Raw genomic sequence first — 20,882 nt, 5'->3', positions numbered from 1 at the left:
CAGCTCAGATGAGGGTCATACTGGCGGGGCAAGCCCTTACCCGAATGCAAATGGCGCGTCAAAGCGGCGGTCGCATCGGAAAACGACTACCATGAATATGGACCGAAGAGATACTATATACAATTTTCGGCCGTACAAGATTCGCGTATACCGGCCCAATTCAACTTACCATATCGTCACGATCGGTCTATCTGTCGCTGTCTCAGAGCTGTATCCTGTTCTCAATGAGAAGCTCTTACTTGACCCTGAACGCGAGACTCATCGTCTATATCTGAAAGAACGGGGCAGAGGTAAGTGATCGAGGGAACGCTGGTCTGCCCACTAACACGTCCGGTAGAACGAGTCTTAGCACAAACGGAGAGGCCTGCAGATATCGTCCGCAGACGCCTAGAACAAGCTGGGTATGATGCGAAGGACGGTCAGGATCTACTGGAGAAAGAAGATATTGGCTTTCTCCTCAAATTCGTGTATAAGAGCAATCTCCTTGGCCCAACAGTGAGTCTCCATGAACTTACTTATTTGCAATGCTGATCATACACAATAGGAAGAAGAACTGGTCATCGAGAATTTCGAGTACATCGACTTGACTGGCAGGAGCTTGAAAACTGTTCCAATCGTCCTGTATAGCCACGCGGACGAGATTGTCTCCCTCACGCTCTCCCGTAACCCCATGCTCGAGATCCCTCGCGACTTCATACAGCGCTGTACGACGCTCAGGGATCTGCGCCTATCCAACATGGCCATGAAGAAGGTGCCTCAGAGTGTGCGCTATTGCACTACTCTACATCGGCTAGAAATCTCGTCCAACAGGATTGTCAACCTGGATGAGTCTTATCTGGACGATATACCTGATCTGCGGGACTTGAAGGCCCAGAATAACCGGCTGGAGAGCCTTCCATGGTTCTTCCCTCGGATGCGGTCGCTCAAGTACCTGAACATTTCGAATAACAAGTTTCGCGTAGTCCCTTCTCACCTATGCAAGGTTGAGAGTCTGGTTGACCTCGATATATCATTCAATATGATAACAGAGATCCCGGAGGAGATTGGCGAGCTGAGGAACTTGGAGCAGTTGGTAATCGTGGGGAATCAGGTTTCCCGCCTACCCAAGTCCTTTTCCCGTTTGGAGAACTTGAAGTTACTCGACTGTCGTCGGAATAGGATATCCGATTTGTCGATCGTCTGCAGCCTACCAAAGCTGCAAACCCTCATGGCCGATCACAACGCGATACACGGCTTAGAGCTCGCTCTAGGACCGTCGCTTGAGGTTCTGGATGCCTCTCGAAATGATATCACCCAGCTTACTCTCGTCTCGGGCCTGAAGAATCCATTCCCATACGTCCTCACATCATTAGATATTTCCTACGCGAAGCTACCCTCCCTTGATGAAGCAATCTTCTCGCAGCTGACATCGCTGAAGTCTTTGAAGCTCGATCATAACTCGTTCAGGTTCATTCCGGAATCTCTAGGCCAGCTAGAGAGACTGGAGCATCTATCGTGCTCAGATAATCAGCTTGATTCTTTGCCAATCAGTATCGGGAAATTGCAGAAGCTAGAAACCCTTGACGCCCACAACAATAGCTTGACGGAGCTTCCGGCTGAGTTGTGGAACTGCGCCTCCCTTGTCCATATCAACTTCACCTCCAACCTGGTCAATGTCTGGCATAACCCACCCATGACGGTACCACCGGTTCCGGCTGGTGACAACAATAGTTTTGCGAACTCCTTGATATCTGAAAGGAAAGGGTCGACTATTTCCCTCGAGCAAGCTCGTGCGATGCCTCCTCTGGCCAAATCGTTGGAACGCCTTTTCTTAGGAGAGAACAGGTTAGGGGATGAAGCACTGCATGCGTTGACCGTCCTGAAGGAACTGAAAGTTCTTAATCTGTCGTTCAACGATATACAAGAAATGCCGTCACGATTCTTCGCCAGCCTGTTGAAGTTGGAAGAGCTATACCTCAGCGGAAACAAATTATCAATCATTCCGACTGAGGATCTCCATCGTTTAACCAAGCTAACAGTCCTTTTCCTCAATGGAAACAAGTTGCAGACATTACCGCAGGAGCTTGCGAAAGTCACCAGTCTTCAGGCTCTGGATGTCGGAAGTAACGTATTGAAGTACAATATCAACAATTGGGAGTTCGATTGGAACTGGTACGTCTCATCGTGATAATAGTATGACTTCCCCTGACATTCCCGTAGGAACTTCAATACGAACCTGAAATATCTCAACTTGTCTGGAAACAAACGACTGGAGATCAAGCCAGACGCTCACATGAGTCACAAGGGGCAACGCAACGTGGAACAGCAACATCGGAAGATGTTGGCTGGATTTACGGACTTGACGCAACTTCGCATATTGGGTCTAATGGACGTCACCACGACCTTTGTGCCTAATATTCCAGAAGAGACAGAAGATCGCCGAGTCCGCACCTCCGGTTCCGACGTCAATGGGTTGGCCTACGGTATTGCAGATACTTTAGGCAAGTCGGAGCATCTCAGCATGTTCGACCTCGTGCAACCGCGTTTCCGGGGCAAGGAGAACGAGGCCGTCTTCGCTATGTTCGGGCGTGCGCAGTCGAAGGGCAATAACAATGTCCTGGCAAAATACTTGCATGACCGGTTCATCCCTACGCTCATCAAAGAGCTCCAAATGATCAATCTTATCGATGCTAATGGCGTCCCCGATGCTCTGAGGCGGACATTCTTAGCGCTCAATAAATCCATGCACGACAGTCTTTATTCGGGTAACAATCGCAAGATGTCAACTGGCGGTAGCATGCAAGTCCACGCCGTCCACGATATATCCAGCCAGAGTGGTGCTTGCGGTATAGCGTTGTATCTCCAGGAGAAGACCCTGTACGTCGCAAATGCGGGGAATGCTCTAGCTGTAGTCTCAAAACAGGGTGCTGCGATGCCTCTAGCGAAAAAGCATGACCCATTCGACCGCGAGGAGACTGCGAGGATTCGAGCGGCCGAAGGTTGGGTGTCACCCAAGGGCCTTGTCAATGATGAGGTTGACATGTCCCGTGCCTTCGGGTTCTATAATCTCCTCCCAGTGGTCAACGCGCGGCCGTATGTGCACACTTACCACTTGAGTGCCTTAGACGAATTCGTGATCATAGGCAACCGCGGTTTGTGGGACTACGTCTCTTATCAAACAGCGGTCGACATCGCTCGGTCAGCGCGCGACGATCCAATGATCGCAGCTCAGAAACTGCGCGACTTTGCCATTAGCTACGGAGCAGATGGCAGCACCATGATCATGGTCATCAGCGTGGCCGAACTTTTTCATTCCAACGTACGCTCTCGTCAACCGACTATGGACTCTTTCGTCGATCCAGAGTATGCCTCATCCCTGCGCCGCAGACGGCGAGATGAAATCAATGATCGCAACATATCACGTCTCGATATAGAGGTATCACCTCCCGTCGGACATGTGGCTTTGGTGTTCACCGACATCCGCAATTCTACACATCTATGGGAGGTGAATTCAGGGATGGCGACTGCTATGCGCCTACACAACAACCTATTGCGGAGGCAGTTACGCTTCTGCGGTGGGTACGAAGTCAAGACCGAAGGTGATGCCTTCATGTGCTCCTTCCAGAATTCGCTCTCAGCCTTGTGGTGGTGTCTTTCGGTTCAAGAAGCATTACTCAAGGAAGCCTGGCCTCTGGAAATCCTAGAGTGCGAGGACGGAAAGGAAATACTCGATGCCGATGGCCGTATCATTGAGAGGGGTCTATCCGTGAGGATGGGTATGCACTGTGGCACTCCCGTATGCGAAAGAGATCCGATCACGCATCGTATGGATTATTTTGGCACTATGGTCAACCGTTCGGCGCGGATCTGCGCTCGTGCTGCAGGAGGTCAGATCATGTGCAGCGCAGATGTCGTCCGAGAGATTAACGCCAAAGTACTGGGCACTGAGCCCGAAACCGAATATTCCTTCTCTCAGGCTCCTCAGGCGATTGAGGCCATACAGCAGATCGGTATCGAGGTGGTCCCCGTTGGGGAGGTGAAGCTCAAGGGGTTGGAAATCCCCGAGATGCTCTCGGTCGTGTATCCTCGTGCGCTTGCAGGACGTAAGGATCTCAAAGACGAGAGGCCAAGCGAGAACACGTCCAGGATACAGTTCAGCGTGGACCAGATGCGTCAGTTGGAGATGTTAGCCATCCGCCTGGAGGCCCTGACTTCCGGTCGGGTGTTCCGGGCCGAACCGCCAGGCAAAAGCAGCAGAGCAGGTCAAGCCGGTGCCGACGAGTCCTCCTCAGGATCATGCATCATCCGCGGAAATGCGGAGTTGCTGATGCCTGCGATCAGCGAGAAGGCCTCTGACAATGACTTAATGCTCCTCATGGACTCCCTCTCGCTCCGCATCGAGAACTCTTTGAAGGCCTTGACCCTCAAGCATTTGTCGAACGAAGCGGGCGTCCAGACTCTACTCGCCTCGCTTAAAGACTACGGACAAGGGAACGACCGGACTTTGCGCGTACTCTTATCACTTTTCGATGCTAGTTAGCATCCATTTGGACGCTATTTCTACCTTTCATTGCAGTTCGTAGATGTGTTGCCAGTGGTCGTTGTAAACTAACTTATTCATTTGTCACTTTCGAGATGTAGCGTGTCTGTAGTTTATCTGTAATCTATGGCAATACCAGTCCTTCCCGGATTCCGGAGTAATCAGGTATTCGTTTGTCCAACTACGTGACAAAAGTACTGGCCAGGAACTATACGTGCGTATTATTCCAAACGGATCTGACTACAAATTCCGCCGGGTCGGGGCTTTGTGACTTGGATAGTATCGGATTTAGCATGAATTGGACTATCAGCACCATCAGTATGGTTTGTCTCCTCCGTAAACTGGAGCACATTACCTGTGCGGTCCCTCCCTGGGATCAGGTAGAATCCGTTCGACGGCAAACATGTTATTGTGTCGACGAAGTAGCCAACGGTACCGGCTGGATGGTCGATCCATGTCCAAGGAGCGACGCCGCCCAGTGCCGAGAGCTCGAAAGTATAATTGTCGTGACCGACAACGCGAATCTGCGGATCGACAAGCGCAGCATTGGCCAGCGATGCGGGAGTGAACTAAGAGCGAAAGCTCAATATCTGCGCCCGTGAGGAGAAGCAGACGACTCACATATTGCTCGTTAGTGACGGTCCGATTGTCTGCTTGTGCCGTCAGATTCATCAAGAGGAAGACATCGTTGACTTGGGAGCCGGCCGGGAGGATGTTGCTCAGGCCGGTAGCGCTCAGAAGAACGGTGTTATTCAACGAGGGGACGGTAAAGTCATAGGAAGTCGAGTTCAGCTCCTTCCCGGTCCAGTCGAACCACGTCAACTGAGCGGTCCCTGAAACATCAGTCCAGCGGTCGGAGGTGACCATGACGTCCAAAGTCCCGTTCTCAGGTGTCCAGAACGAACTGATGATGACCGGGCTATAGACGTTGGCCAATCCATAGTTGAGAACCTTCCATCGACCAGAGTATTCTACGGCAGACCAGCTGACACCCTGCCAAATGTCGTTAAGCTGCCAGACAAGACTTCCTAGGTTATTCTCGCCAAAGCCCGCCCCCCGACGGTAGAAGGCAATCTGGGCCGCCATCGTCATCGACTGAAATATCTGCGTGCTGTAGCACCACTGAGCGAACGTCTGGTTGGAGTCGGAGGTACCGGGTGTGGGCAACCAGAGCTCAACGCCCTGCGTCATTTGGTATTGCCCTTGAGGAGCGTTCGGGTTGGGGAACGACAGATTGCCGGCTGGCGGATGATGGTCGCGAGACATCACGACTGTGGAGTTAAAGTTGAAATCTTCAGGGTTCTCGAGTACCTCTTCCCAGCTATAGAAAGACGGCATCGAGTGGAAGCCGAACTCATTAACGAACCTGGATACCGGGAAAGTGCTGAGGTTGAATGCCTGCGACGCATCGTAATTGTACCGCTCTATAATATTTGCTCAGATCGAGGAAGTACTGATAGCATTCAGACAACGTACCAGAATTGCCGTATATGGATCCAGGAGTGGCGTTCAAGAACCGGAGCACGTACGGCTCAAGGCTCAGGACCCCATGGGTCGTAGAACAATCCGTATAGGGAACCTACAGCAACCTTCAGCGGTTACAAACTCCTATCGAAGAAGCCCTCTTACCGATTCCGTCTCCGAGGTCACTATGCCGTACAAGAAATCCTGGAACAGCGTCACGAACTAGGAGCGAAAACATCAGTGTCCTCCAGTTCCTTCCCTTCAACATCCAATCACAATGCACCTCATTGAGATAATGCGTCCCATTCGCTAAGCTATAGTTAGCCTGCAGCACAATCCCCTCGATCTCGTTCCCGCCCGCCCACTGCGCATTGCTGGGATGGGTGTTCACGCGGCGCACGTTCTGCCGGACCTCGGGCTCGATGTTTTCCAGCAGGAACGGGTTGATGGGGTATAAGGTGTCCGAGAAGATGAGCTCGGACCAGGCAAGGATGCCAAGTTCGTCGCAGAGCGAGTAGAACGAGTATACGCCACCGGCGACGTCGGACGAGGATGGCTGGTACATCCCGCCTCCCCAGACTCGTAGCTGGATCAAGCACCGCGTCAGCGCTACCCCGTGGAGCTCTTGGGACTTAGAATCACAACTGACCATATTCTGACCGCTCAATACAGCAGCTTGCAGCACCCACCTTACCTGCTCGGTCGTAATCCTCGAATAGAATGGATCAAACGGAATAATATTCGTCCCTTTGCTATAGAACGCCATTCCGTTAATCTCGAAGTGCCACTGGTCGCCAGGCGTAATCCCCCTCGCCGCAATTTCCTCAGGACTATACGCCGTTTGCGCGAGGCGGATCGTCCTGAACCCGGTCGCGCGGGTAAGGGAGATATTAGCCGGGAATTTGAAGACATGGAAGTCGAGCGTCACAGTCAGGTTGTACAGCTTCGGGCCCGTCGCGAGGTCGTGCGTGTACCACCGCTGCGGGAGGCCCTCGGGCACTGTCCACATCGCGGTCACCCATTTCGCCTCCGCGGTGTCCCCCGGCAAGGACTCCACGGCGATCGCATCCGAAGTGAGGTTGAGCTCGGGGATAGAGAGGGTGATAGTGGGCGCCGAGAGGGGAAGGGCGGAGCGAAGCGCAAGGGTGACGTTGACGTTCCAGTCGGCGGCCTCGTCGTACGTGAGCGTGGACGGGTCCGAGAGCGGCTTGTAAATATCGATCGAAGATTCTTCGAGGAAAACGATGTCCGAGCCTGAGAGCTCGATCGGGGCGACTTGGATGATGTCCGTGGGATCAAGGAGCGTGACAATGTACGCTGGCTTGAATATACCCGAGGGCACAAATGCGGGTCCCTAAGGATCCAGATTCGCTGGGGGTAAGTGCGATCGGTCGGGCAGTCTCACGCGGAGTCACTTACCCAATCCCAACCAAAGTCGTCGTCGATCTTGCGGATATACTGACGCACGCCGGGATATTCGAACTGCGCGGATGTCAGTAGAGCGAAAGCTCGGATAAAGCTAGGATATATGCACGTTGTCTACAGTGGTAACGTTCGCGGTGTTCGGGAAATACTCGGCGTCGGGCCGGGAGGTGACGTTCAGCCCATAGTACCAGGCGGACTCGAACGCGACTGTCAGATTGTTATCGCCGGAACGCGGGGAGGCGAGCTTTTCCGTGATATCAAACACGTATTGGCGGAATTGGTTGTTCACCCATGCGACAGGGTTCCCTGCCAGGGTCTGCGAAAGCTGTAGACATCACTGTTAGGATGCGACTGTAGTACATACTATGTTCGCGATCGTGTCCAAGCCGTAGAATACCAATAGAGCTCGTTCGCCCGGGGTATGTGCGTACGTAGACGTGAAGGGCGTCAGATCAGCCGTGTAAGTCCAGTTGTCATTTACGATCCATCGTTGCAGGTCGTCTTAGGCAGGTCAGAACGACATCATTCACGAGAACTACGCACTGTACGCATACCATTTATGCCAAGCAGAGGCTCAGATATCACACCTGCCTTTAAAAGATCCAAGTGCGCCTGAGATGGGACAGAGCCGGGTATAGCAATAGAGCCGTTCGCGTTCTTGAGCGTCCAAGAGAGACCCGAGAGGTCGAACGTTGCGCCCAGTGCTAGAGCAGGCAGACAAGCGGCTGCAAGGCCACGAAGGATGGCAGCCATAGCGAACCCGGTTGCAGGGGGGGTTCAACACATTCCCCCTGCTTTTATACCGAGCCTGAGGATTACATACAACGGCTTCGAATAATACAGCTGCATAAACAGCTGACTTGCTTGCCCCCACGGCCAGTCGTGCAGGACTTCGCGCCGGTCGAGTCCCATCACGAATAGAACATTTAGAAGGAAGATGATGACTGACGCCCATATCGAGCACATTTAGTGATCACTAGACGCATTACAAATTACGCGCCCTCGAAAAGAAACAGAGTCATCATCTGCAAGAACAACCAATAGACAGATGAAAAGAGAAACACTCATAGAATCAGACAGGAACTCGGACAGCAGGACGAGGTGCTCTGCAGGGAATCCTCGACGCGAGCGGCGAATATTCGGTGAATTCGATCCCACGGAAAGGGCCGAAATGACGACGCCCTCCAGTCTCAGTCAAATCTCAGAGTGGAAGATAAATAAGAATGGCCTTTCTGAGGATATACAGTATTTGAGGGTATGATCAATGCCCCGGTTATATTCTACCGTGCGCGCATATACGAGTACACTAAGGAGCGGAGCAAGAGTACGGAGGACCGCTGGCCCACGCCGCTGACAGAATTAATTGTGTGAGGTCCATTCGAGAGCCAGGAAATGGCCCTGGATTAAGTCCGTAGAGGATTAGGATACTTATACGGGAGACATATGCGGCTCTTAGTGAATGACCTCGTCGGATACGAGTTCGTGTTGGCCTCTGATGTTGATGAAGGAGTACTGTGACGTCGAGCAAATGATTAATTACGGAAGAAGGCAAACTGGAAACCTCAACTGACCTCAACCAAATCAGGCCTAACCCCTCTGATGAGGTTCACATACACCAAGTTCGGCTCTGTCCAGAAAGGACGCAGGCCAAACCTCTCCAACGACTCCCACCACTTCAAGAAGTTCTTGAACTCGCCGTACTTACTGTCGCGCGCGTGGATCTCAAGCTGCAGCTGACCGATGGGCAACCCCTCGGTGACCGAGTGCGCGTTGAGGAAAGATGTGAGCGACTCGAACTCCGCGCCCTCGATGTCGACCTTGAGGATGTCAATGAAGTCATGGCCGTTCTTCTTCATGAGCGACTGGAGGGTGTAGTAGGGCGGATTTGATTCGGGGGCGTCGTAGGAGCCCAGCGCGTATGGGTAGAAGTGGGACCGCGCATTCAGGGACGGAACTTCAGTGATTTCGGGGCCGAACTACATGCAAGACTTCTCTTAATGACGTCGACATTATGAAGAATAGAATACTCACCGAATTTACACTAAAGTCGTAGCCCCACACTTCGCATCCCGGCGCGCGCTGGAGGAGGGTAGCTTCAAAGCTCGACTCGCCGTTGACACCTAGTCACAAATACAACCACTACGTCAGCTCCCCCGTTCATAGCAAAGCGCCCCATCCCACGCGCAGAACGCGTCTCCATAATTGAAAATAGAGCCCGGTATGATAACCCACTCAGGGCATTCCCACCGACGTTCCCATGCGAAGACGGTCGCAGGGACAATGGACCGAAGCTGGCGCCCCTGGTAGATTGCACCAAAGAAGGCGACACTCACCGAAGGAGTAGATGACACACTTGGGTTTCCTCGCGATCCGCTCCAAGCCACAGACCCATTTGCCTCCGTCACCGAGCGTGCCGACTCGCTCGGTGCGGTGCGGGCACTGGAATGCGGGGGTGAAGAAGTCCCCTGCCGGCACACTCAGTAATGGCGCGCGAAAGAGATCATAGACTAGCTTACACAGGGTGTAGAACTCGCCGTGGCTGGGGAACGCTTCGACCGAGCTAGCAGTCGGGCCGTACTTGGCAATCAGCTTCTGTCTCTCCTTCAGCGACTCCTGGTACGCCGCCTCGTTCATAGCAACCACGTCCTCCGTATACAAGCCTGGAGGCGGCGGCGGCCGCCTCTGGCCACGGAAACGGTACGCACTCGGTCCTCCAGGCCCAGCAGAGTCGGAATTGAAGAGGATGATGACGAGGACGAAGAGGCAGACAACGAGCGCGATCGTGTAGCGCGGGTGGCGGTTAAAGAAGGACATGGCTGGCGACGAGGAGCGTGTTGAAGCTCAGATTCGTGTGCTGTCCCAGCCGGTGGGAGAGAAAAGTAAAGGACAGATGGATGAGCGCTAGGCGGGCTGGGCTAGCCGACACTCATTATTATGCTAACTGGTTACTGCGGGGCTGTGACAAGGACACCTCACAACTTCATTTAGGGGACATCCCTCTTTCTGCGCTCCACTCCCTTTCTTGCGGTTTATAGATTAGCACTCTAACTGAGTGTTGAAGAAGATTGAATTGGGCATTACGAGGACACTAGGTATGTGGATACCATACAACAATGCAGATATTCATAAATTTCGTGACAAATCGCAAGTTCGAAAACATAAATAGCATGCCATGACATACAGCAGAAGTTCCATCATTCACATCTCGTCTTCAGGGTCCCATTTGGACATCTTGTCCAATGGTTGCCAGTAATACTGCTTGTACTTTCTTGTTTCCTTCCGCTTCTCCAGACGAGGCATCATACTCCGAATGAGCTCTGCTCTCTCTTGGTCTTCGTCTCGCTCCGGGACGTAGAACCACTGAGCCTCGAGCGGACGATCTGAATTGCCCTGGGATGCGACAAGCGAGTGAGACACGCTTCCCACACCGCAGTATTCCTGAGAACGCACCTTGTAACTGGACTCAACGCGTTCAAACACGCCGCATCTCTCTCTGCCTTCAGCGAGAACTGTCTCGATCACAGCTATCCATTCATCCTTGCTTCGCTGCGACTTGAGCGCGGGACGGCACTGCACGGCTGATTTGTATAGTGAGGAAGGAGGCATAGACGATGCACGCGACATGGCAAAGGTCTCGATGAGAAGCCCCACCATTTCGGTATTCGACATTCCATCGTTCTCATCGGACGTGGCAGCCTGCACTCCCGGCGTAGTCGTTGATAATGAAGCTTCAGGAGACGGCGATGGCTGACGGACAGGTGGCGACTGCTGCTTTAATACGGAGTCTCCTTCCGCTTCCAAAGAAACGGGTTCCAGACATGTAGAGGGCGGCTCAGATTCTTTCTTCCGTTTGTTCTTCGGGACCTTCGATGAAGCAGCGTCGGCGGAACCCTTAGCTTCCTCTTTGCCACGCTGCTTCTTCTTCGGCCCACTATCCTCCCGTGCGTCCACGACGGTGCGAATCTTCTTCCTTTTCGGACCATCCTCAGCACCTGTACTCCTCCTCTGCTCCTGTCCTGACCCAGATGCACTGCCATCCTTCCGTTTGGGGAGCGCAGTTTTCTCTCCCATGTCCTCGATAGCCTCGACCTTGACGTCAGACTTCCCAGCAGGCTTTTTGACTCTCACCGTCTTCGTCACCTGAACTGCAGTTCCGACCCGCTTCCCCTTTGCTATCTCTTTCAAGGAATTCGCGTCCCGACGAGAGACAGGTGTAGAAGGTCTTGATGATAGCGCGGACAAGTCACTCGTCTCGATATCAAGGTCAAGGGAGACGGCGGTACTGGTGGTCGCAGTATGGGGAAGCTGGTTTTGCTTATTAGCGAGCGGTTGCTTTAATAATGGCGCGAGCTCGACCTCCTCGACTTTCGCGGGCTGAGGCTCAGGAGTAGTATGTCTCGGGAGCAGCAACATCTCAACAGACATTACTTTAGACGGTCTTGAAGACTCCGAGGAGCCGGAAGGGATTGAATCCGACGGCACGACCGACGTCGTAGCGGCCACAACTTCAACGTCGGCTGCATCGTTCACGTCTTCCTCGGCCGCCAGATCAAGGCCCATCGACAAAAGCGACAGCGCAGGCGACGATGGCGGAAGCGGGGACAAGGGACTAGGCGGGGCGTCATACGCCTCAACATGTGACACCTCTGAGGGAGAATCCTCGGATGCCACTGAGGAGTGCTCTGGTAACGGTGATGGGTCACGGCGGGGCGGTTCAATGCTGTCTGATCTGGCATGTCGCGGTTGATCGTGGAATTGAAGGAGAATGTCCGCAATACTGAGCGCCGAGGGATCGTGTGCGGTGAGGTTGGCTAAGCGTCCGTGCTCAGCGGAGACAGAGTGAGACGAGGACTTCGGGTCATGGGAGTAGTCGATTGCATCGATTTGTGGGAACTCTGCGTCCTGCCCGCGACGCAGATGATGAGAATATGATGGCTGCCTAAAGTCTTCGTCGCCTGAAAGATCCACGACATCGACGTCCATATCTTCAGAAAATTCCGACATGTCGAAGTCAGACGTGAGGGGAGGCTCAGAGTCATCACTAGGCGAAAAACTGGCTCTAAAGCTCGGAAGGGGGATGTCAGTATCGGCAGAGTGCCACCGTGTCCTTGCAACCTTCCCCGCGGCCGGATCGCCATTGTGCCTATAGGGCGTCCAAACGGAGGATCCACCGTTGTCATCGTCAACGTCATAAAGCCCGATCTCGAAGCCTAGCGCTGGACTCGACTGGATACGCGCGTGCGTTTTTCGAAGGGGAGAGCGCTTGGAAGACGATAAAGGGGCCATTGAACTGAGACCTGGTAGTCGAGGCACGATAGGCGATGATGAGGGTAACGGGGAGCTAGAGTCGCCGAGAGATCTTATGGGAGGCAAAGTAAGCATGTCATCCAGGACGTCCGTACTTTGGCGACGATATTTGGAGGGGACACAAAGGGAGGAAACGGTGGTCGACATGGAGAGAGACGATAAGCCAACCGTGACACGTGAACCCAGTCAACAGACGCGTCTTTGGGGCGGAGATTGCGCCAGATTGGGACTCCGCGCGTCTGCACAGCATTTGGATCGCGACTGCCAGGGCCACAGCTCCCACGAAGAACTGCACGGAGACGACACCCCCAAGAAAAATGGCGAGGGAGCACCCTGAACCAGCAGTCTGACTGGGCGAGCGTACACAAGCATACAGGATGGCTAGTTGGCCGTTACAGGCTGAGCGGGGCACAGACCAATAAGTTACCAGAGGGCGGAATGGATGAAACCGGAATCGTCATTAGCACATCGACAAAAGAGCCAGCTCGAGTGGCGTCGTATATTTGCAGGAGCCAGGCTAGACAAAGGGCGCTGTAGCGCTTCTGCGCCAATCTGTGTTGATTGTTGCTTGCCACAGAAAGTGGCCTCTAGAGCTTCCGAACTAGTAGACGGCACAGTCTGAATCGAAAGACGCCGGTGCCCTTAGAGATGATCAGAACCCACAGCGAGTATCTCCGCTAGACACAGAAGCCCCATGACGATCGCTAGCCAGCAGATACGTATCGCCGGCGTGGTGGAAGGAAACAGCAGCAGCAGGCTTGACCGAGAAGGCAGGTGCAAAGATCATACAATCATATGTGCACCTTAAGCAAAGGAAACCCAGGATATATGCGCGGCTGTTGCTCGTCAGCCCCTGAATATGAACCAGATTATCGCAGTCTCGGGAGCGATGAGGCGTTGCGAAGGTCTTCAACACGTTGGAACAAGTCATACGGCCATCCAATGCGAAAGAAAAACCAGCCAACTATGGACAGCAGCCCAGACATTGGGCGGCAGGCTACACAGCTCGTCGTCGTGGCAGGCAGGAGACAAGGGGTGAGCTGAATGGCTATAGAATCGCTGGATAAGGCAAGTCGGAGCATTACACGGGACTTGCCGGACACGGGGAACCATGCCACAATTAGCAGAGTCCTGCTTGTTGTGATGGGGAAATGTGACCTTCACTATGTTTGTGGGCTGTATTGTCCGCCGTGGTACATGTTGGACTTCCTTAGTCTTCATTTAATACGACTATGACGCAAGCTCTGTAAGAACCATGCGCATGAGAGCTTTGGGTATTTTTGCCGCTCCTGATTATTTGGCGTTCTCGTCTGCGTAGCTTAGAATGGTTTGAACATACTCTCGCCACAGGCTTGCTTCTATGTAGCAGGTAAACTGCGGTCGCCTGCTTCTGGCGAGGACGAGGACGGTCGGGATATACGACGTTTTGGGCGACCTCGGATGCGATTCGCGGAGTTCCGATCTCTTATCGGCGTCCTATGACTTCATAAATTTAGAATCCTGACCAGAGCTGAGAGGGTATATAATTCCGAGCTTCCCCTTGTTCCCTTTACTGCTCGTATATCCCCTGCACACCATGGCGCGCGATCCGGAGACTGCGAATTATGCGGTAAGCTGCAGGTGCACCCTAGGAGACAGCGTGAATCTAACTCTACGCGTCGCTATTAATGTAGTTCAATCACACCATGATCCGTGTCAAGGATCCCAAGGTGTCTCTCAAATTCTACCAAGAGGTGATATTCCGCCTTGTACCTCGGTTTCACGGGGATCACTGATAAATGACCGACCAGGTGCTTGGCATGGATCTACTCTCAGGTACCTTTGTCCCTCCCGATCTCGTGCAAGACTACTTCTCTGACTGAAGGCCACCATCCATTCTAGAGGCGAAATTCGATAGCTTCACCCTCTACTTCCTCGCATTTGATCGATCCGGAGGCAAGCTGACGGCTCAGGAGAAGGCAGAGACTCGGTTCAGCCGTGAAGGTCAGAACCGCCATTGTCATTCTTTATCTGTGTATCTCAGGTTCACCTCCCACATCTCAGGCGTGCTCGAGCTTACGCACAACCACGGCACTGAGTCTGACCCCAACTTCCAAGGCTACGCATCCGGCAACAGTGACCCCGGAAAGGGCTTCGGGCACATTGCCATCACCGTCCCTGACGTCGAGAAGGCCTGCGAACGATTTGAGAAGCTTGGTGTGACCTTCAAGAAGAAGCCGACTGACGGGAAGATGAGGCACATTGCCTTCATTCTGGATCCTGATGGGTGAGTTCAGTGCTTCAGGTAGTGTTTATCTTGACTCTGATTACTACAATTCTGTAGGTACTGGATTGAGATTGTTCCAGGTCGTATTCCTGATCTGGGGAACTGAAGGAGAAATTGTGAAAGGGCAGTATTGTAATGTACAAGTAGTGAAGAATCATGATCAACAAGGTCAGATCTCGTGTTGTAAAGAATTGAATTGGAATGTAGGGCTTCACCAATATCAAGGTTGCTTTATAAATCACGATTAAAGACGAAATGATTATACCACCCCCAAAGTATCCACCGCTTAAGAATAAACTGGTCAAGATGTAGACTAAAACGAATAGGATGCGACCAGTTGCCCGGCCCGGAGCAGCCGGGTCCTCTGTGAGCCTGAACGAGGTGGTTGAGAGCAACTCCAAATGGCATTCTCATGAACATATCGTCCGCTAGGCTTCAGGATGACCTATGTTGAGCAAGTCAAGCGAACATTCCTCTCGCAGCCTCAATTCGCTGTCGTCGGCGCATCAAAGGACCAGTCAAAATGGGGAACCAAGGTTCTGTAATCTGGGCCTCCGCGAACGGCTGTATAGTGATTCGACTGAAGTTTACTGAAGGGTACTCGGTTCGCAGGTTCTGAAATGGTATAAAGACCGCGGCAAGCGGGTTACGCCTGTGCACCCTGTTCGTCGCACATTCGCCTCGCTTCCTGCGGCTAAATGCTCATCGTGTCCTCTTCAAACCCGGTAGAGAGAGCCGGAGTTGGAGGACCTCCCAACAGTGAAGTCACTGTCCGACCTATCTGTTCCTCAAGAGACTGCTGTCAGCGTCATTACTGCTCCGCCAGTGAGTGGTACTAAGCGACTCGGGTTTGCTTCGATATTTACTGCTGAGAATCATATGCGCCTCTCATGTCGTACAGATCACCATTGGCCTTTTGAAAGAGGCGAAGGCCCTTTCTATCCCAGCGCTCTGGCTTCAGCCAGGCACCCATGATGACACGGTTGTCTCGTTTATACGGGATAATAACATGGAGGACAAGGTGATTTATGGAGGGCCGTGTATCCTCGTAGAGGGGGATGGAATCCTCAAGAGCATGCTGTAAATGTACGTCGGTAGTCAGTCCGCTGGCTCTTCCCACATACGTATCTCCGGTAATACTCTCTGGCTTATGTTGATTGAACGATAGTACGAACTACGATTTCGATACAATGTCACGGATCACGCGTGCTCAGATGACTGCATCAAGCCATTGGACCGCTCAAGAGGAAATTCCGACATGCAGATATGTGATCAGTACGAGGGCGGGCATCCACCGAAGCAAAGGGAATCCATTCACCACCAGGTTCCGTGCAGATGATAATGCGGATGCTACATATCCGTTCAGGCCATAGTCTTCAAGACACCATCTCCGTCTCTCAAAATGCATGGGCCGCCATAAATGACACGATCTTCCATTCCGTTTTCTTGGATGAACTTAGCGACCTCCTCATCCGCCACGCCAGGCTGCAGCCAGATCGTCGGCACATGCAGCACCTTTGCCTGCGAGAGTATATCCAGAGTTACCTACGTCATACATGAATCAGAAATCCAGGATGTAAGATGCGTTAGTTGTAAGGGAGCGGTACCTTGGGCGGCGTGATGACATGCACCGAGGTCCGGGCAGGCTCAGGAAGTTCCGCGAGAGTTGGCACCGTCCGGAGGCCTTCTAGCTCGACTTCCCTCTACAACAAGGATAATTAATCGGGCAAGTCAGCTCTGACCAGGGGGAGACGACCGCCGACGTGATCGTGATCTGCCCTTAGGCTCAGGCCCGCTCGCGTAGATCACCATCGGAGACGGGGAGCGATAACGCACAGGATGGACCGGCGTGACGGGCTTTGATCGGGCAAGATACCATTGCAGCACCTATGCAGAAGGGCACAACTTATCAGATCTTCCATCCGCCCACATGCATCGTAATGGAACGTCGAGTCCGGGATGGAGGACATCATCTGCCCGCCCTTATTCTTTAGATAAGGTTGCCTCGGAACTCGATATCGCTCGATATCGATCCCAAGTCGCGTCTAACCTAATCTTGAACAAGGGGAGGTACACTAGTACTGCTACATAGTATGATGCAGTCTGGATAGGTGGATTTCCCCTCTCCAAGGGCCTGAGTTCGCTCACCTTCGTTCCGTACTTGGTTTGATTCTTAGAAGCGCCCACAACCGCAAACTTGGGCGCGCGCAGGAAAGCTCGCTGAAGTTGAATACCTCCGGGCATGGTTGCGCAGCAGAGTGCGGGGGGTGAAAATATGGAAAATGAAGAAGTTCCGCAATGTTTGGAATACACCGGGAGCAGATCCCGGTCATGATGTCTCTTCGGAAGCTATACCTGGACTGGTTGATCCCCGCACTTCGCATGCTTCTGATTCTTATGCCAGTGGCTGTAGCTACTGCAGAATGGAGAGGATCGCTCTGCGCTGACGCTCCCTCATCTTTATCGATGACTTCGGGACAGACAGGCTACTCGGATCGCACGTAGTACTTTCGGAACAAAAACCAAGCGCAAAGAACTAATTTGAAGATCAGCAGAATACAAAGCAACGACTAGATGGAGACAGAAGATCAATACATCGTCTATGGATTATGCAGATTCTAACGTTAACTCTATGTTTATCGGTATATCTCCGCATCCATCGTTAGATAACTTGTCCGAAGTTGAACCCGGTTTTCAAATTGCGTAACTTGTGGTGGTCGAATCGGCTATCGTACCGATAGACGGTGTTCAGGACCAGGAACTAGGAGTTATTCAAAACCCTGCTAGCCATCTCAAAGCCCAGGAAGGTTGCTCCATTTGCGAAGGGCGACCTATCGATGATGTTAGTTCCCGGATAGTAGCTCGTCTGTGATGGGAGCTCACCGGATCAACGTAGGACCTAACCCCCGGGTGAAAGCTCTTATTCCTTCTGTGCGCCATACCGTGCGTACGCAGTCGAGCGTAGACTTGTATTTCTGGCCGGTGGAAGGCGAGAAGCCATCAGTTTGCATCCGGGATTTGATCATGTCAATTGGGTAAATGACCGCCCACAGCTGATTATCATGTTGCATATGAGTTCCTGGTATAGTCCGCTATTGCAGGGACTTACAGCATATCCGGCTCCAGCACCGTACAGCACCGCGTTCAGGGCGGATATCTGATCTCTCCTAATTCCCTTTTTCGATATTTCCCTCTGCACGAGCTTTTCATACGCCCAGAAATATATGCCGTAGCCAGCTGCTTCACGCCATAATGTGACAACCTGTCCTTTGTAGATACCGGCGATACCGTGAGCCGAGTATATCTTCCGCACGGCATCGAATGGCCCAGCATAGGTTGGATTAACCGCAGATTGTGTTTGTAAACCTAGCCCAGGTTACCGCAGATATTGACATCACGTAGCGCAGCGATAATTAATCCTGGAAACTGCACGCACGGATACGAATATGCTCCACCGGACCCGAGACCACGCTGTTGCCCACGCCAGCGGCGACACCTGCCCAGTAAAACTGGCCATCGGTCAGACTTGTTCCGTCGGGTCCACCAAGCCCCCTGGACAAATTTTGGCTTGCGAAGAATCGCTTCGTGTATTCAAGCACGCCGAACTGGATCGATACGCAGGCGCCGATGCCGAGGAGAGGCGGAACGGTACCCTTTTCGGTTTGCAAGACGGGGCGGAAAGATACGGTTGGTTCAAGGCAGACGATGAGAGAGCAGGGTCGGCACCTTGTAGAAGGCTAGCGGACCCTCGTTCTTGAGGATTTGCCCGGCGCAGTCGAGCATGCCCTTGTACGTGCCCGCAGCAGAAGTTTGCATCCGCTGTGATTCGAAGGTATCATTAAAAGTTGGCGTGTATCACCCATCTCCTTGACTACGCACCACTTTCACGATGTCGAATGGCTGGCCCACAAGGACCTTGGACCATTGTTTCATGAACCTGCGATTGAGCCAAGATCTCATGACCGCCTCCTACCTGGGCAATGCCACCAGCCGTCCCCGCAGTCAAGTCCTTCACCGTCTTGTTCATCTTCGAGGTCGACGTAGGCAGTGAAGGCAAGTGACTCGACGACGTCGCTAGCGATGGCGGCCAAGTGGCGGTGGCGGCAAGCGTAAATACGAGCGTGGGGCATCCGCCAATCAGAGAACAGAAATGCCAAAAAGTAGATGGTTACGTAAGCTATGGAATCGGCCGACAGCGTCCGAGGCGTAGGAAGAGAAGGGCGTGGCACAGCCACCGCTACAGCAGTAATCTAATCTACGTCCTATTACGGAAAACAAACGAATCGCCATTTCCGAATACAATCAGTGTACATATACAGCACCATAATAGAGCTACAAATATCAGTCCTTCCTATAAGTTTAATGGGTTCCTCTCCATTCCTACACTCCCGGTCATCCGTTCGTTTGCGTGTCATCGATCCGTATCATTAGCGTTTCCAGCATGGTCTTCGTGAGTGCCGCCCGGTACGTCGGCGGAGGTGGGTGGGTGTCGCGGTCTGGTCGCGAAAGTCCTCTACATCTTTGCCTTGGGCTCGCGCCCCCGTGGCGAGCTGGGCTCCGTGAACTGAGCCTTGACTTTGGCGTCAGTCTCCCGCCACTTCCGCTGGCTGCTGCTCGACTCCGACAACCAGGCTTTGACGATTGCCTGGGCGGGAGTGAGTCGCGGTTTAGGTGTAGCTCGCGTCGGGTTTGTCGAAGGCGAGTGTCGCGGGTGGTCTGGCGGCATCGTGGGTCGCGGACAAAGAACAGCAGCCATCTCTGCGGATAGCAATGGATCGTTTAGGTTTAGGCTGAGGGCGAAGAGTGCAGGCGAAGGACGCGTACAACTCACTGGAACAGCGAAACTTGTAGCGGTTGGATAATCAGACGTTCGCCTTTAATAGTTACCCAGGTCTCGGAACTAGTCCATGGGATAGGAACCTGCCCGGTATTCCTAGCCGCATGACAAGTGCGAGCGATTAACGATGCATAATACACCTAAAAGGGCCGCAATAAACGCACATGCCAGCACACCCGAAAAGGAAACGTCAAAGGGCGTTGAATATGGCCAGGACGGAGCAAAGTCGTCAAATCTCTGTCTGGCGTGTAACTGAACGCAGAGCAGGACCTCACGGTGTATGTCGTAACTTCCGGCGCGCAACTCTGCAACGAGGCGTACGGATGGAGGAAGGGGAGACGATGATACCAGGAACAGCCACACGAAGAGCAGGCTCAAGCCGGCATCAGGAGCGGATACAATTTTATCTTAGGCAACTTGGAGTGCTGCGAGGCCGGGGGACAATGAAACGCGGCTTGAGATAAGGGGACCAACCCCAACTCATGATGGACCTGCAACAACACGTGAGGCAAGCCTTGCGCGGTCGACGCGAACTGACATATAACCGGTTGTCTCCTGGGGACCGCTCCCTCGGAAGGATGACTCCAGTGAGAAGAGAGACACGCTGTGCATCACCTAGAGATGATGAACACGCACAGCGTGTTTGGAGCCTGGCCCAGGGTACCCGCCGACAGCCACGAGAGCAAATACATACTCTCGAAATCATAGCCTCAAGTTAGAGAGGTAGCTCCAAAAGCTACCTTTCCAGCTATGGCAGAACGCACCCAAGGCAAGCCGTTGGAAAGGAAGACTTTGCTGAAGCTAGACCATTCGGGCGGGGTCAGAAGAAGTCCATAGAGTTGAATGAACGCGTTCTTGACGCGGCTAAAGAACAGCTGCCGCATGTTTCGTGTCTTCCTGCTCGTCGTACGCGACCGCAAATGGCGAAAGAATGGCTATTGCCAGCGAGCGTTCAATAGCAGCGACGGACTTGGATGATCTCCATTGGAAAGTCCAAAGGGAGCGTCCCCAGGCTTTGCCGCCGGCTGCCTCCGATACGCTCCAGGAAGGCCTGCCCGAGGATT

The 20,882-nt window shown here is 53.0% G+C and overlaps 8 protein-coding genes across 8 annotated transcripts; 3 read left to right on the top strand and 5 right to left on the bottom strand.

The window, feature by feature from the left end:
- Window positions 1-97: 97 nt before the first annotated feature.
- On the top strand, window positions 98-4,519 carry GLOTRDRAFT_38325 (adenylate cyclase-like protein; the record flags this gene model as incomplete). Its single annotated transcript, XM_007865747.1, has 4 exons — window positions 98-290; window positions 338-495; window positions 545-2,151; window positions 2,200-4,519. The coding sequence occupies 4 exons, from the start codon at window positions 98-100 to the stop codon at window positions 4,517-4,519; spliced, it is 4,278 nt and encodes a 1,425-aa protein (XP_007863938.1).
- Window positions 3,499-8,161, bottom strand: GLOTRDRAFT_115191 (glycoside hydrolase family 2 protein; the record flags this gene model as incomplete). The annotated part of the gene is made up of 11 exons (XM_007866104.1): window positions 3,499-4,822; window positions 4,875-5,088; window positions 5,141-5,943; window positions 5,996-6,098; window positions 6,149-6,205; window positions 6,267-6,569; window positions 6,633-7,337; window positions 7,403-7,465; window positions 7,518-7,724; window positions 7,773-7,909; window positions 7,963-8,161. 11 exons carry the CDS (start codon window positions 8,159-8,161, stop codon window positions 4,728-4,730), a joined length of 2,886 nt encoding a protein of 961 aa, XP_007864295.1. The 3' UTR covers window positions 3,499-4,727.
- A 447-nt stretch (window positions 8,162-8,608) lies between these two features.
- GLOTRDRAFT_58317 (uncharacterized protein) lies at window positions 8,609-10,311 on the bottom strand. Its single transcript, XM_007866103.1, has 5 exons — window positions 9,925-10,311; window positions 9,742-9,873; window positions 9,440-9,528; window positions 8,980-9,384; window positions 8,609-8,920 (listed from the first exon to the last, which is right to left on the bottom strand). Exons 1-5 carry the CDS (start codon window positions 10,220-10,222, stop codon window positions 8,861-8,863), a joined length of 984 nt encoding a protein of 327 aa, XP_007864294.1. The 5' UTR covers window positions 10,223-10,311; the 3' UTR covers window positions 8,609-8,860.
- A 295-nt stretch (window positions 10,312-10,606) lies between these two features.
- GLOTRDRAFT_9716 (uncharacterized protein) lies at window positions 10,607-11,065 on the bottom strand (the record flags this gene model as incomplete). Its single annotated transcript, XM_007865661.2, has 2 exons — window positions 10,607-10,798; window positions 10,859-11,065. Coding segments are annotated over 2 exons (399 nt in total), but the record flags the coding sequence as incomplete, so codon positions are not given.
- A 3,129-nt stretch (window positions 11,066-14,194) lies between these two features.
- Window positions 14,195-15,263, top strand: GLOTRDRAFT_110445 (glyoxalase I). The gene is made up of 6 exons (XM_007866102.1): window positions 14,195-14,324; window positions 14,389-14,448; window positions 14,506-14,530; window positions 14,597-14,698; window positions 14,759-14,981; window positions 15,039-15,263. The coding sequence occupies exons 1-6, from the start codon at window positions 14,292-14,294 to the stop codon at window positions 15,085-15,087; spliced, it is 492 nt and encodes a 163-aa protein (XP_007864293.1). The 5' UTR covers window positions 14,195-14,291; the 3' UTR covers window positions 15,088-15,263.
- Window positions 15,264-15,389: 126 nt separating this feature from the next.
- On the top strand, window positions 15,390-16,396 carry GLOTRDRAFT_58308 (NAD P-binding protein). Its single transcript, XM_007866101.1, has 5 exons — window positions 15,390-15,517; window positions 15,594-15,644; window positions 15,711-15,806; window positions 15,883-16,067; window positions 16,150-16,396. The coding sequence occupies exons 1-4, from the start codon at window positions 15,422-15,424 to the stop codon at window positions 16,063-16,065; spliced, it is 426 nt and encodes a 141-aa protein (XP_007864292.1). The 5' UTR covers window positions 15,390-15,421; the 3' UTR covers window positions 16,066-16,067; window positions 16,150-16,396.
- On the bottom strand, window positions 16,344-17,225 carry GLOTRDRAFT_38619 (NAD P-binding protein; the record flags this gene model as incomplete). The annotated part of the gene is made up of 4 exons (XM_007865767.1): window positions 16,344-16,526; window positions 16,589-16,684; window positions 16,818-16,868; window positions 17,130-17,225. 4 exons carry the CDS (start codon window positions 17,223-17,225, stop codon window positions 16,344-16,346), a joined length of 426 nt encoding a protein of 141 aa, XP_007863958.1.
- Window positions 17,226-17,492: 267 nt separating this feature from the next.
- Window positions 17,493-19,083, bottom strand: GLOTRDRAFT_115186 (mitochondrial carrier). The gene is made up of 7 exons (XM_007866100.1): window positions 18,955-19,083; window positions 18,861-18,896; window positions 18,708-18,800; window positions 18,418-18,634; window positions 18,091-18,347; window positions 17,865-18,034; window positions 17,493-17,812 (listed from the first exon to the last, which is right to left on the bottom strand). The coding sequence occupies exons 1-7, from the start codon at window positions 19,006-19,008 to the stop codon at window positions 17,743-17,745; spliced, it is 897 nt and encodes a 298-aa protein (XP_007864291.1). The 5' UTR covers window positions 19,009-19,083; the 3' UTR covers window positions 17,493-17,742.
- Window positions 19,084-20,882: the final 1,799 nt, after the last annotated feature.

Source organism: Gloeophyllum trabeum (genome assembly GCF_000344685.1).
Source record: "Gloeophyllum trabeum ATCC 11539 unplaced genomic scaffold GLOTRscaffold_00004, whole genome shotgun sequence".
Classification (NCBI taxonomy): domain Eukaryota; kingdom Fungi; phylum Basidiomycota; class Agaricomycetes; order Gloeophyllales; family Gloeophyllaceae; genus Gloeophyllum; species Gloeophyllum trabeum.
The sequence above is the reverse complement of the archived record's forward strand: the minus strand, read 5'-3'. Positions and strand labels throughout refer to the sequence as shown.

Bases quoted from the DNA above. Each gene is read 5' to 3' on its own strand.
- GLOTRDRAFT_58308 (XM_007866101.1), top strand. From the start codon at position 15,422: ATGACCTATGTTGAGCAAGTCAAGCGAACATTCCTCTCGCAGCCTCAA. The intron at 15,518-15,593 runs GTTCTGTAATCT...CTCGGTTCGCAG, and splicing joins AGTCAAAATGGGGAACCAAG to GTTCTGAAATGGTATAAAGA. The intron at 15,645-15,710 runs GTTCGTCGCACA...CAAACCCGGTAG, and splicing joins GGGTTACGCCTGTGCACCCT to AGAGAGCCGGAGTTGGAGGA.
- GLOTRDRAFT_58317 (XM_007866103.1), bottom strand. From the start codon at position 10,222: ATGTCCTTCTTTAACCGCCACCCGCGCTACACGATCGCGCTCGTTGTC. The intron at 9,874-9,924 runs GTAAGCTAGTCT...GTGTGCCGGCAG, and splicing joins CGGCGAGTTCTACACCCTGT to GGGACTTCTTCACCCCCGCA. The intron at 8,921-8,979 runs GTCAGTTGAGGT...TCGACGTCACAG, and splicing joins TTAGGCCTGATTTGGTTGAG to TACTCCTTCATCAACATCAG.
- GLOTRDRAFT_110445 (XM_007866102.1), top strand. From the start codon at position 14,292: ATGGCGCGCGATCCGGAGACTGCGAATTATGCG. The intron at 14,325-14,388 runs GTAAGCTGCAGG...CTATTAATGTAG, and splicing joins CGGAGACTGCGAATTATGCG to TTCAATCACACCATGATCCG. The intron at 14,982-15,038 runs GTGAGTTCAGTG...ACAATTCTGTAG, and splicing joins TTCATTCTGGATCCTGATGG to GTACTGGATTGAGATTGTTC.
- GLOTRDRAFT_115186 (XM_007866100.1), bottom strand. From the start codon at position 19,008: ATGAACAAGACGGTGAAGGACTTGACTGCGGGGACGGCTGGTGGCATT. The intron at 18,635-18,707 runs GTGCCGACCCTG...CAAACCGAAAAG, and splicing joins GTCCGCTAGCCTTCTACAAG to GGTACCGTTCCGCCTCTCCT. The intron at 17,813-17,864 runs GTGAGCTCCCAT...CATCATCGATAG, and splicing joins TTAGGTCCTACGTTGATCCG to GTCGCCCTTCGCAAATGGAG.